Source organism: Octodon degus, unplaced genomic scaffold, assembly GCF_000260255.1.
Source record: "Octodon degus isolate 3935 unplaced genomic scaffold, OctDeg1.0 scaffold00033, whole genome shotgun sequence".
In the NCBI taxonomy this organism is placed as follows: Eukaryota; Metazoa; Chordata; class Mammalia; order Rodentia; family Octodontidae; genus Octodon; species Octodon degus.
In genome coordinates, this window is record NW_004524609.1 from 6,311,305 (window position 1) to 6,324,796 (window position 13,492).

The window sequence follows — 13,492 nt, forward strand, 5'->3', positions numbered from 1 at the left end:
CCCCCCCATTTCTTATATCTTCTTAACTTTTTGTATTTAGTTTTACAAAAGATTATTTTGGTCAAGTATTGTTGCTGTCCTTAAGGTACATCATATATGCCTGTAGGTTTTCCCTGAGTAATGTAAGTTTTAAATTTATTTAATTAACTTTGTCTTTACAGTTCTATATGAAACCCAGTGAGTATTCAGAATTCCTTAGAAAGAATAAAATGACACATTTGCCTCTTAAATTAGAAAGTTGGTATTTTGTTTCACAAATGTAGAGCTTAATACAGATCATATTGCTTTATTTCATGTAATATTTATCTGTGTATCAGAAAACATGGCAGCATCTAACTGCAGTTATTTCTCAGCAGGTGTTTAGTTTGAAGAATTAGTATCAGAATTATCTTTTTTAAAAAAAATCTGCTTGTACCTTATCCAGTTTCTTCTGCTTACTGTCGTCATCCTTTCTCCTTCCAGCTGAATTGTCTGCTTGTTCTCTTTTACTGATTCTGAATTACTTTCTTGAATTCCCATTTTTTTGTTTCCTCTAATGACTGTTGAATTTGTCACAGTCCCAAGACTTCCTAATCTTGTGTCAGTTTTCAAATACAGTACCAACAAGGTTGTTCCATCTTTTAGGTGGCCGCAAATATATGAGTCAATCATGTATACATATGGATATAAAATCCGTATTATATTTGTACATTCTTCAAATTATTTGCTAAGAGCTCTTAAGAGAAATCATTTTGACACATTTTTTGGCAAGTATACTATGTAACCTGAATATTGTATATAAAATTTACTTTGAAAAGTCATATGAGCCTCAGGGAATGTGTTGAGTAGTGTGCTGAGGACCTGGTTTGGGGGCCTATCTTTTAATTTCCATCATTGATAAAATAATAACAAATGTACATTTATATGTATATTGCTATAGTAAAAAATATTGTTAAAAACGAGTGTACTGTGGTATAAGAAAACATTCCTCTGAGAATTTTAATGAATTCAGGGTAGACCATTTAACTTAAGTGGGGGAAAACTATACATAAATATTGTAGAATTAAATGCTTTTCTTTTTAATCTCCTTGGAGTTCAATGCAGTTTGGAATGCAGAAATCAGAAAGTCATATAATCTAGTAGCATTACCATAAAGTGTGTGTGTGTGTGTGTGTGTAGGGGAGACATTGAGAATTTATTTTTAGAGCATTTTGTTGTATATATTTTTCAATTGATTTCTTAAGAATTGCTTTTGTCATAATTTATAAATGGTGGCTTTTAACTTCATTATTAACCTAAATTAATTATTATATATGTTTATGAAATCATTGAGTAATAAACCATCTTTATTTCAATAGGATTTTCTTTTTCAATAGGATATTTAGAGGACTTTTTGTAGTATCAAATTGTCAGTTCTCTACTCTTGGCAGATTATATACTGTATTTCTCAGTCTCATTTCACTTGAACCAAGTACTGCTAAAGATTGTCTAAGAAATGAACAATTTCAGTAGCTTCCCTTTGTTATAAGCTAGAAAACACAATAGCCTTCAAATTACATAACTGAAAAAATTTTCTTGCAGGTACCTGAATGACAGCAGTGATGATGTGGAAGACTAAGAAGCAGATCTCAAGTGCTTCTAGTGTTTCATTTGCCTTTCTTTTTGTCCCTTTATGTCGCAAAATGATACCTTTATTTCAGTGAGTTCAGTTTCTCTTAATCTTAAGAGGAGAGAGTCAGTGGGAGACAATGCCAGTGGTGCCTTGGTTCATGAACTTGATTTTTTCCATGATTCTGTTGCAAACTGAATTGGATGTGGACTCGATCAAATTCAGTGGTTAGGTTCCATGTTGATCTTCTGGGGAAATTTGATTTGGTTCTCATTCAGTTCAGTTTTGACCAGAATTGTGCAGTGATTTGATTTTGTGAACTGAGGTGCCACTGCATTATACAGTGAACTGGGAGGTCAGGCAGATCTTGGATCATTCTGTTCTGTTCCTTATTATTTTATCAGATTGAGTATGGTCAAGTTAACCAATTTTGTTGCATCTCTGTTTTCTCGTGTTTAAAATGATGTTAATAATGACTACCTCTTACTTTGGGGGAAAGAATAAATGGCCTAAAGTTTGTAAAACACTCAGCACAATGCCTGACCTATAGTTAGTACCCAGGGGTGACCATTACTCTTACTATCTTGAAATCAGCCAGTGTTGTAGTTCTGTGAAGCCTTGGGTACTCAACCGAGGGAACATTCTTATATATATTTATATTTAATGTGGTACTTTATATCCACTGTTCTTTTTGGCATGGTAAAAACCACATGATATGATATCTCTCCTCATAACAATTCCATGTTGTTACTTACGTACAGAGTGTTTTGCAGTGATTTCTAGACATTTTCGTTCTCTGTGCCTGATGGTCTGAATCCATAGTGGTTACATCATTTTACATTTTAGCCAGTAGTGCACAGGATTTTAATTCCTCTACATCCCCATTAACTCTTGTTTTTCTGTTGAAACCTGAAGTTTTGCCAACAGGAGGAAACAAAGATGGAAAAGTATCACTGTTCCCATAAGGATCTACCTGTCAGTTCTTGTCAATACTTGTAGGACACATACACCTTCAGAAGAATAAACAGCAGTCTAAACCTGAGCATCTAAAAGAAAAATGAAAAGGAATCTTTTTTTTTTTTTTTTTTTTTTCAGAACCAGGGATTGAACTCAGGCCCTTGCACTTGCCAGGGAAGCGCTTATTCCACTGAACCATTTCCCTGGCCCCAAGGAATCACTTTTGATAATTTTTTTTTCCTAATGTATTTAGCACAGGGTCTATAGGGGTTCACTATGTAAATCAGACTCATAGTACTTCTATGAGTCTAATCCTATTTTCAGCCTCCCAAACTCTGGGATTACAGGTGCATGCCCCCATAATCAGTCTCAGTCACTGTCTCAGTGTGCCCTAGGGGCAGAGCTGGCATGGCACACTGGAGATCTAATCCCGGTCCCTGTGCTCTGCCTGAGCAGATGCTTTAGTCCACTGAGCTATCTGGCTGATCCTTGATAATTCTTTTTATGAACAGGTATATTCCATTGTTTTAGTTACAAAATTTTCCTTTTAGGTCTCATAATTTTTTGATCAATGAAATAACTCCAGAGTGAAATTTTCAGGGTCACATCATTGGTCATTCAAGAAAAGCAAATTAAGCAACACTGGAGATTCCATCTCACCCCCAGAAAGAATGGTTATCATCAAGAAGTCATCCAATAACAAATGCTGGAGGGTTGTGGGGGGGGGGAAGAAACCTCCACTGTTAGTGGGAAAGCAGACTGTCATAACCACTATGGAAATCAGTGTAGACATTGCTAAAAAACAAAACAAGAAAACCAGGATTAAAGGTTCCATTTGACCTAGCTATTCCTCTCCTTGGTATTTTTCCAGAAGAACCAAAAACATCATCCTATGATGATATATGTCCACTCGTGTTTGTAGCAGCACAATTTGTCATAGCTTAATCTTGAAAACCCAAATGCCCATCAACTGAGGAATGGATAAAAAGAAAAGATGTGATACTTTTATACAATGGAGTATTACTCAGCTATAAAGAAAGATAAATTTGAGGCATTTATACATAAATGGATGGATGCACCTAGAGGCCATACTCACAAATGAAATACATCAGACCCAGCTGTGCAAACATCATATTGTCTCCCTAGTGTAAGAACCTGAAAGAGAACTAAAATCTGAAAGGAACAATAGATACTGTGAGAGGTAAAGAAACTGTACAAAGGGAAGGAACTACTGGGATTACGTAAAGGAGAAAAGAAAAGAAGGGAGAAGATGTATGTATGTACACAGGGTAACTTGAATAATTTTACTGCTGATTTCTACTGGTCTATTGAGAGGAATAATGCTTACTTTTTTCTTCTTTTCATTTTTTGACCAATTTTTCATACTTATATCTGGTAATCTGCACAACTAATTGGAAGACAACAGTATGCAATGTGACAACCATTGTTGAATTCCTGTCATTTTGTTTAGTGAAATTCTGTATCATATATAACTTTTTTACTACTTTTTTATTTTTTTTTTATTTTTATTTTTATTTATTTATTTTTTTGTTCCTCGAATGCCTTCAGGGCACTTTTGGCCAGCGGGAGAGTTGTGAGGTTTGAACTCCAGCAACCTGAGGCTGACAGCTTTGTGGAGGCAGCCACTTAAAGGACTGAGATAGGGCCAGGCCCCCTTTTATTATCTTTAAAAACTTTCAGGATCACTTGTTTGTAACAATATGTTCAATGACATAGACGATGGAGGTCATGATACTGTTTCAGTGTCTATCACTTTATTCTCTTGAGTTGCTGGATATGTTTCCCTCCCACCTTTTTTTCTCTCATAAAAATAGTTTATACTTTTATCTGAGCAGCTTCTCACATCTTTGCTGTATTCAATTATTTATATTATAGAAAGAGAGCTCTCTGGTTTCACTGGCTGATAACGCTTTTTTCTTTGTCAAGCTTTGTAGATTTATTGCTTTGTATTAGTTCATTTCCGTTTGCCTTCTTCTTTTAGCAATTAGGTTGCTTTCTAATATTTCCTATAATCACATTATTTTCCATTAAAATGAAGCATAAGAGATTGTTTATTAAAATATTTTAAAATAGATACTGCATCTCTACTTTAGAATACAAAGCCCTGCACCTCTCCCTGCAAACCTGTTCTCAGTGATCTTGCTGCTCACGTCGTGGCTGCCTTGGCCACACTCTGCGCCGATGGCCCTGTCCTCACCATCCAAAATTCATTTCTGTCCTTACATTTAGGGTGGCTTGAGTGTCCTGTCGTGCCTTCCAACTGACCTTTTTGTTTGTGTCTTTCTAAATTTTTCAGTTCTTCTTAATTGGAGTGTGATTTGCTGTAAGCTCCTTCTTCATAGCTAGGGATAAAATGTCCTCTCTCGGAGTTATTAAAATGAAGTCTGTATTTCTGTATCTTGTACATCTTTTCTTTTTTGATAATCGAGGAAAAAGGGATAGAAGTCATCTTCACCATTTAAAATTGGAAACCAAAAGATAATATTCTTTTCTTGGTTTCTTACAGCCAATTAATATGTAGGGAATAAAGGATGCTTAGATTATGTAGTAGAAAATTGATGCTAACCTCTGAAAAGAACTCCTAAAGCAAAAGACTTTTTTGATAAAGAAGCAAAGTGCATAGAATACATGAAAGAATATGAGCATTTGATATGTGTTATATGTTAAGCCAAGGAATTTTGTTTATTTTTAAAACTTTATATGCATTGCTTGTAAGGTAGCCATAATACTTTACATGTCATACATTTGGAAGCCGTTGCACCAAAATTTAACTTACATACCTATTTGAAGTATTAATGAAAAAGGGTTGAAAAGAAGAAGTAATGTTGGGATTATAATATTATTTAATGTTTAAAATCTATTTTAAATATTTACCTTATATGAAGAACATACACACTAGCCTTTCTGAATTACTTATACTTGTCAAAAGTTAGTTGTTAAAATGCAACGCAATTGTTTCTTCAGTTGATGCTTTTTTCCCCTAATTTTAAGCACAGTAAAGCTCATAAACATTTTTATCCAGCCTTTAATTTGCCATCATACTAAGGTGAAAAATTCAAAATAACTTAAACTAACAAATAATAGAGAAATGATTAGTCCTAGAAACGAATAGTGTGGAAAAATAGAGAAATGTTTTTGGCGGCAAAGCCATTTAATGAAATAAATGAGAATTTGTGCACTAGCACTGTAGTCATGATAGAATAGTTCTATATGTTTATGTAATAGCAAAGTGTATTGGTTATGTGATAATCTTTGTGCTAAAATTGAAGATTATTAATTTCATTCAAAAACATTATTGCATTGCTTCCAGTAGTCACCTGATAAATCTGAATTAATAAAGAGACATAAAAAGAACATTACCTTCCCGAAGACAGGGACCGTGGCTTATGTATGGCCACGTCTGTAGGTCCTAGAATATTGCCAAACTCAGTAAATATTCAGTAAGCAAATGGATCTCTAAAGTATCTGACTATGCTGTTATTAATTTTATGGTATGAAGCAATTTCTAAAAAGATTTGGTTAATTTAGTACTTAATTAATTTTTCTGCCTTGTTTTATGATTCATTTGTTTTTATTCTAATGGGAAATATATTTTTCTCAGGCTTCTTGGTACAAAATTCTTCTTATGCAGCAATTGGAGGCTTTCCTAACCATGACCTATTTTTTAGAATCGGGTAGTCAAAGAACTGGAGGCCCGTGTCCACCAGCTTACTGGAGAAGCAGAGAACAGCAATATACAGAGGCAGAAATTAACTCAAGAAAAAGCAGAACTTGAAAGATGTTACCAGATAACATGTAGTGAGTTACAAGAAGTGAAGGCCAGGTATGTCTGCAATCAGATGTCTACAAGGTGTAGCTACAGTGTGATATCAACTCTATCATAAATTATCTACAAAATTTCATCATGTCTCATACATTTAGCGTTGTGAAGTTTCTCACCTAAATAGCACTGCTTGCCTATTTTATAAAGTCCACATTAGTCACCGAAGGCATAATGTTTAACATTAACATTCAATAAAAATGTGGGTACTTATTTGATATATGAAAAGAAAATATATCTGTAATTATTTGATTAAAATTCTATTTTAGAGATGGGTTCTAAAAATAATATGAGATTTTTGATTATTGCTTTTAGGCGAAACATATTGCATAAAGAGAAAGATCATCTTATAAATGATTATGAGCAAAAGCTGAAGCTATTACAAACCAAATACGATGCTGATGTAAATCTTCTCAAACAAGAAAATGCTGTGTCAGCTTCTAAGGTATTACCTATGCTGGTGTACATATCCAAACAAAGACACACTGATTATTTGGTTTTTGAAATTAACTCTCTCCTTTGCTTTATTCTTGAAATAACTGAAACTTCACAAATTTTTATTGGTAATTAAAATGTTAGATATCCAATAGCACAATCTAAATATTTAATAAACCAAATACTGCTATAAGATAATCATTTTTAGGAGCACCAAAGTTTTTAAAGGAAGAAGCTAAATTCTAAGAATTTTGTTTTAATAACACATTTGATAGTTATGTATGTTATTAATATTTTGAAATCTTGCTTCTCTTGTAGTTTGAGAGTTAAAATTTAAAGTCTCCTGTATTATGTCAATACTGTGTTCTGATAATGTTACCTACCATGCACAATATGATTTATATTTTTACTTTAGGTTAATTTAATATTGTCTTTTAAAAGATTTTTCATTAAGAAATGAACATAAGTTTAATTCTAACTGAACTTTTAGGAAAAAAGAGATATTTTTGTTTTACCAGAAGTTATAAGATACAAAACTTAATATTCTCCTTCTTATTCTTTTTAAATCCACCCAGGCATCTGGTACGATTGAAGACTTAGAACAGAACATCTGTCAATTAAAAGAACAGTTACAGCAATCAGAACTTCAAAGAAAGCAGCTATTACAGGTAGGTTTTGTATGTTTACCTTGATCAAGGCCTAAACTCACCTTTCTTTCCTTGATTTATATTTATAAATGAGTCAATTAAAATACCTTGGCCGGCCAGATAGCTTAGCGGGCTAAAGTGCCTGCTTAGGCCGGCACAGTAACCTGGGTGAGCTATGCTGGCCCTGCGCCTGGGGCATGTTGAGAGGGCAACTGAGACTGTAAGTCCCGCGCTTGGGAGGCTGAAAACAGGAGGATTGCTATGAGTCTGATCTGTGTAGGTAGATTATAGGCCCTGTGCTAAATACATTGGAAAAAAAACCCAAACAAACAAGACTGGGCATGGTAGCACTTGTGTACCTGTAATGCCAGTGCTTGGGAAGCTGAAAACAAGAGGATTACTATGAGTCTGATCTGGGTAGTGAGACCCTGTAGACCCTGTACTAAATATATTTAAAGAAAACAATTCTCAAAAATAACTATTCTCTAAGTAGTCATTTTTGATTCTTTTATTGTAATTTTTATTTTAACTGACAAATGTTGATGCTAACATGTAGCGAACAAGGTATAATAATGTGAATTTGAGTGATTTATTTTTTAAGATTAGTTTAAAATATAAAACTTTATTAGAGTAATTCCTCCCTTTAAATTATCAGCCAGTCTTTTATAATCTCTCCACCCTCTCCACACCCTTTCTCTTGTGGTCAGAAAGTACTAAGGACTATTATTACAACTTCCAGTTTATCATTTCCATAGTGACCCAGTCGTCATTCTTAATCTAATCCCAAGGATCAGAATAGTCTTCTTACATTGTGAAGTAGCTAATTTTGAGAACAGTTAAGATTTTCAGCGAACTAAGGTTTTACTCATTTCTAAAGCTGCTTCGGTTTCTACTGTGTCTTAGAAGACTGGGTAAGCAGGGTATCTTACCAATAGAAAGCAACCTTAAAGGTGGCCCTTGATTTTTACTTGGATCAGTGGCCTAAACTCACCTTTACTTTGCTTGCTTTATGTTTATAAGTGAGTCAATTAAGAGCTTTAAGGTAAGCTTTGACATCAAATAGATTCATTCATTACATTGTATTACTGATTTTATGTGCTCTAGGAGCTATTTAAAAGGTATTAAAAATGATTTATCATTCACAGGATCAAGAAAATAAGTTTCAAACGGAGAAAAATCACCTAAAATTCACATATGAGAAAAAGGTAATATATTTTGTAGGAAGCTATAAAACATTTAAAATAGCAAATGAAACCATTAATGGAGACCAATAAAGCCATATATTCTAACCATTAAAGAATAATTCGTTTTTAAGTTAATTTCAGTCAACCAATAATAAAATTTTCCTAATTTGTTTGTCATGTTTAAAATAGCCTCTTCAGTTAGGTTAATTATGGCAAAATACTATTTGTGTGTTTTATTTAAAGCAGGAAAACTATACCATATGCTCTCATAATAAATACATTGAAATCATATTTTTTCTATCAGTTTTAAAAAATGAAACATTGGAACTTTGTATTCCATTGTATTATGTGTAATGAGAACATTGAATATTTCACTGAAGAACATATGACAATAAAATATTTAGCTACTAAAGAATTGATTATTGTTTCATTTCATTTAGAATAGCGCATTTATGTTTACTGAGATATGTTAGTGTCCCTGGTATCAATAATATCTAGGAAGATACTAGCACCTTAAGCCATAAAGTGCAAGATTCTATAGATTTTTCTGGAATGGAACAAATAGTTTCTTACCTAAAGTACACATAAACAAGGGTGACACCCCAAAATTCCTAAAGTACTTTGTAATATCTGTGGTCTATCATACAATTGCTCAGTAGGGGGATACTCATTAACTCCTCATCTGGGCAGGGTATCACATTAGGTTTGCAGTGAGGTTGAGGGGTGAACCGAGCACAGAGCGTGCTCTTCAAGAATAATGTACAGGATAAAAAATGTTTCTGTTATTTAGGAAAGTAAGTATCTCTGTGGACACATAGTGCCCTTTATAATTATGATTGATTTCATCCCTGCTGCTGTTTTACTACAGCAATGTCTTCAGTAATTTTAATATTTAAAAAATGGTATCTGAACAGGGTCAGAAAATACTGCTTTTATGGAAATAAAAAGTCTTTCGGTTTCTCCTGCTGAGCCACGCAGCTTCATAAGTATATTACCAAAAGGGCAGGCATTGTCACAAGCGCTGCTTGCCATTGGATGAGGTGTATGGACCACCTGGGTGTCTGTGGCAGGTCACTGCTTGTTCTTTGAGCAGATCGCTGGCATCTTCTCCGTGACAGCGCATCTTTCTGCCTGCCTCTTACACTCTCTTACACTCTGGTCAGTGTGTTCTTGTGAGGCGGGATCTCTGTACCTGATAAACAGATGAGCTGGAGTCACGGAGAAAAGTGTGCCCTTGCTGGTCGAGAGAGCATCTGTTCCCCTCCTGATCTTCTTTAAGTCCTCCCTATTGCTGTTAGATACAGAAATAAACCTAGAAACAGTCTTTCTCCTACCAGCACCTTTTCTTGGATATTTGACCAGTTAGTAATCTGGTTTCTGCTGTCATTCTTTCTTCCTGATAAATGCATACAAGGAAGAGAATACGAGACCTTAGTCCATCTTTATCTAGAACCTTCCAGCCAGTCCTGTCCTAGTTTGCTTCAGGGAACAGACTTACGTGGTCTTTACTGGGTGTCAGAACTACTGCCTCTGTCTTGCCTTGAGCTATCATTGGCCTATCTTTTTAAAACTATCACAGGGAAAGCATGCCAATTTTTTTCATTGTAAAGAAGACTTATTTAAAAATAATAGCAGTCTTTTTAAAAAGGTAACCATATTTAACTCCTGTGAAGACAGCAATATGCGATTTCTTAATTATTGTAACTGTCCTACTAACCTGTTTTGAAACTGTCTCATTGCTATTTCTTTCTCAGTAAAATTCATTTTAAAAAGTAACAATATTTTCTCACATTGCATGTTTTTAACATTATTTATTTTGGAAGAAAATGTTACTCTACATGTCACTTTCTGTTTTACATTTAATTCCATAATCTCCCTTTTTAAATTGACATCTGTTCTTTCTTTATTAAACTTGTGTGATCTCAAGCCTTGAAGATTTGCTGGTTGGTACCCCCCTCAGGGAATATCCTTTTTGACTGCTCAGAGTGCTAACATAAATCTCACATAACCCTGGGCTGTGTAACCGGATAGCTAAGTGGGATGTGTAAGGCTTTTGTTGGTGAGGCGGTGTTACCGGGTGTGCGTGTTCAGTAACTTTTGGCATAAAGCTTCGTTCTGAATGTTGTTCGGGGCTGAGGAAATACCGTCTGAATTGGCATGATTTCCCCGTGCCAGTGTGACAGCAGCAGGATGGCGGCCTGCCACCGCAGCTTGTCTTTGAGGTAGAAGTAGCAGCATCAGATGCTGTCCCTGATTTAAGCACACACATATTATCTAGTGGTCTTTATTGATATCTGGTGACTGTTGCCTGCTCTTAAGATCTTTGAACATCAAACAGATCATAGGTAGTAAAACTAAATGTCATTGTTTGATGAAGTGTCCTAATCTGTTAAATCAGGAAATAGTTAGACTAAATGGTTTTACTAGCAAGGAAACACCTGCCTCCTGCAAATAACCTATTGCTTGTTTTGCAAACACACAAGAGGGAGTAAAGGCTGGTGCTGTTTACCTAGAAAAGTTCATGAGACAGATGCTAGGCATGCAAATTCTTAAATTTTCCAGAATAGTGTTATGTATTTTAAGGTCATTCTGGTGTAACTTAATGAAGAGATATGAATTATGATGGAATTTACAACCAGTACAATATAGTTATTCCAGTGTTTAACATTCTTCTCCTCCTCTTCCTCTTCTTCCACTTCCTCCTTCTCCTCTTCCTCCTCCTCCTCCTCCTCCTTCTCCTCCTTCAGAGTCTCACTCCATAGCTCAGACTCGTAGCAATCCTCCTGTTTTTAGTCTCCCCAGTGCTGGGAATACAGGCAGTGTGCCACCATGCCTGGTCTCAGGAGCTGGCTCAGCATGCCCGGAGGCAGCGGCAGTGTGGCATATGGTGCTGGGGATTGAACCCCGGTCCCTGCGCTTGCTTAAGTAGGTGTTTAGCCTGCTGAGCTATCTTGCTGGCCCTTTTAGCATTCTTATATAATTTTTAAAATTATGTTTAAGATAATTTAAAATTTCCACAGTTTTACATATACTATATTGAATAGTATTTTTCACCTACTACTGACATGATTTTTTAAGAGGTTTTAAGAAGGAAATTTTGTAATGAAAAGATTGAGAGAAATCATGCAACCTGATGTCCCATAGTTTTCATTTTGAGAAGCAGAGATTAGAACAATAAACAGATAAGGTATGGTTCTCCAGCTGGTCAGTTTTGGCACCAGCACCTGTTCTGTTCTCTTGATTTGCATGATGTCTGCCATAGTGTATCTATTTCCTGCTATAATGTACAGTCCCTTTCTAATTTATAATGGTACATTTTTCTTGATTAAATTCTTGGGATGCAAGAGAGTAAAACATATTTTGAAAATATTCAATAAATGTGCTCATGGTTACCTAAATCAATTATTTATAGCAAATTCTCATATTTGAGAATATAGCCCTATCTGGTTACAACTTTTATTATTAGCATTTTAAACTCACTTTTGGTAGTGACAGTATATATTGGGGAAGAAGCTAGGTGTGGTCCTCTATTAAGCATCATTCCCTCCTGTTACTGGGCAATGTAAATTTCCATCTCAAAGGAACAAATAAAAAGAAAAAAGAGTTGAGCACTGGCTCTTCAAGTTATTTGTTCTTTAATTTCATTTTATATAAAAAATAAATAATTTCATCCTGATAAAAATATTCATAGTCTTTTTTACTGAGATCAGTATGCACTGATTTCTCATTTACCTAAAAGGTCAAAAAGACTCTGACACATAAAATGCATACATAGAGACCACCCGGGGCCCACGGATCCTGAATAGACCCAGAGCCTAGGCCTGGTGTGTGAGTGAGATGACCCGGGCCCACCGGATGCTGAATAAACCCAGAGCACAGGCCCACTTGTGAGGGAGATCACCCAGGGCTGCCGGATCCTGAATAGACCCAGCATGTGAGTGAGATGACCCAAGGCTCCCGGATGCTGAATAGACTCAGAGCCCAGGCCCAGCATGTGAGTGAGACTGCCTGGGGCCCACTGGATCCTCATTTGACCCAGAGTACAAGCCCAACCTGGAACCCTTCAGCAGAACTCCCTGCAAAGAGGCAAGAGGCAAGACCCATCCAGCTGATCCAGGAGCAGAATATCTTTCCAGAGTGACACAAAGGGTTCAACTCCAATGGGTACAGCAGGAAGAAGTAGAGCACAGCAGCTAGACTCCAGCCAGATCCAAGCAACACCCACCTGGAGGAATCTGAACTTCGTAGATCCAGACCTGATGCTAAGGTAATAACCCTGTCTAAGCTCTAAACCAAAGGTCAGAAGACAGTGGTATAAAAATGACAAAGAGAAGGAACAAAATGCAGTCTCAGGCCCCGAGTTCTTCCAGTACAAATTTAGAAGACACTAGCATAGAGCAAACTGGAAATCACACACCTGATATCTCTGAAATAATAGCGTTGAAAGTAAAGAAACAGCTGCAGAAAGGTATAGAAGAAATCAGATCAGAATAATTTTTGAAGTAAAAATAGTAATGAGAACTATAATCAAAGAAGTACTAAGTGCTTCTAAAGAATACACTGGTAAAAAATAAAAATGATGGAACCCCTGAATAAACAATACAAGAAAGAAATAGAATCTATGAAACAGGTTCAAAGTGATATAGAGGAAATTAAAACCTCAATCACAAGCTGGCAAAACCCTTTGAGTGAAAATGAAAATAAACCTTCTGACCTGAAAGACACCATTGCAGCTAGTGAAAAAGTAAGAAAAGATCTCTTAAAAACAACTAGGATGCAGGAAAAAATAATTCAATACCTGCAAGACGATGCAAAGATGAACAATGTGAGACTAATAGGC

General features: G+C 35.5%; 1 protein-coding gene across 4 annotated transcripts in view; it reads left to right on the forward strand.

The window, feature by feature from the left end:
• The window catches only part of Cep112 (centrosomal protein 112), a 722,997-nt gene that overhangs the window by 269,692 nt on the left and 439,813 nt on the right, over nucleotides 1-13,492 (forward strand). For all 4 annotated transcript variants that reach the window (XM_012514508.2, XM_023714104.1, XM_023714105.1 and 1 more), the window contains 4 exons: nucleotides 6,235-6,389; nucleotides 6,702-6,831; nucleotides 7,397-7,489; nucleotides 8,614-8,673. In XM_012514508.2, the coding sequence (XP_012369962.1) occupies nucleotides 6,235-6,389; nucleotides 6,702-6,831; nucleotides 7,397-7,489; nucleotides 8,614-8,673 (438 nt within the window). The remainder of the gene's footprint in view (nucleotides 1-6,234; nucleotides 6,390-6,701; nucleotides 6,832-7,396; nucleotides 7,490-8,613; nucleotides 8,674-13,492) is intronic.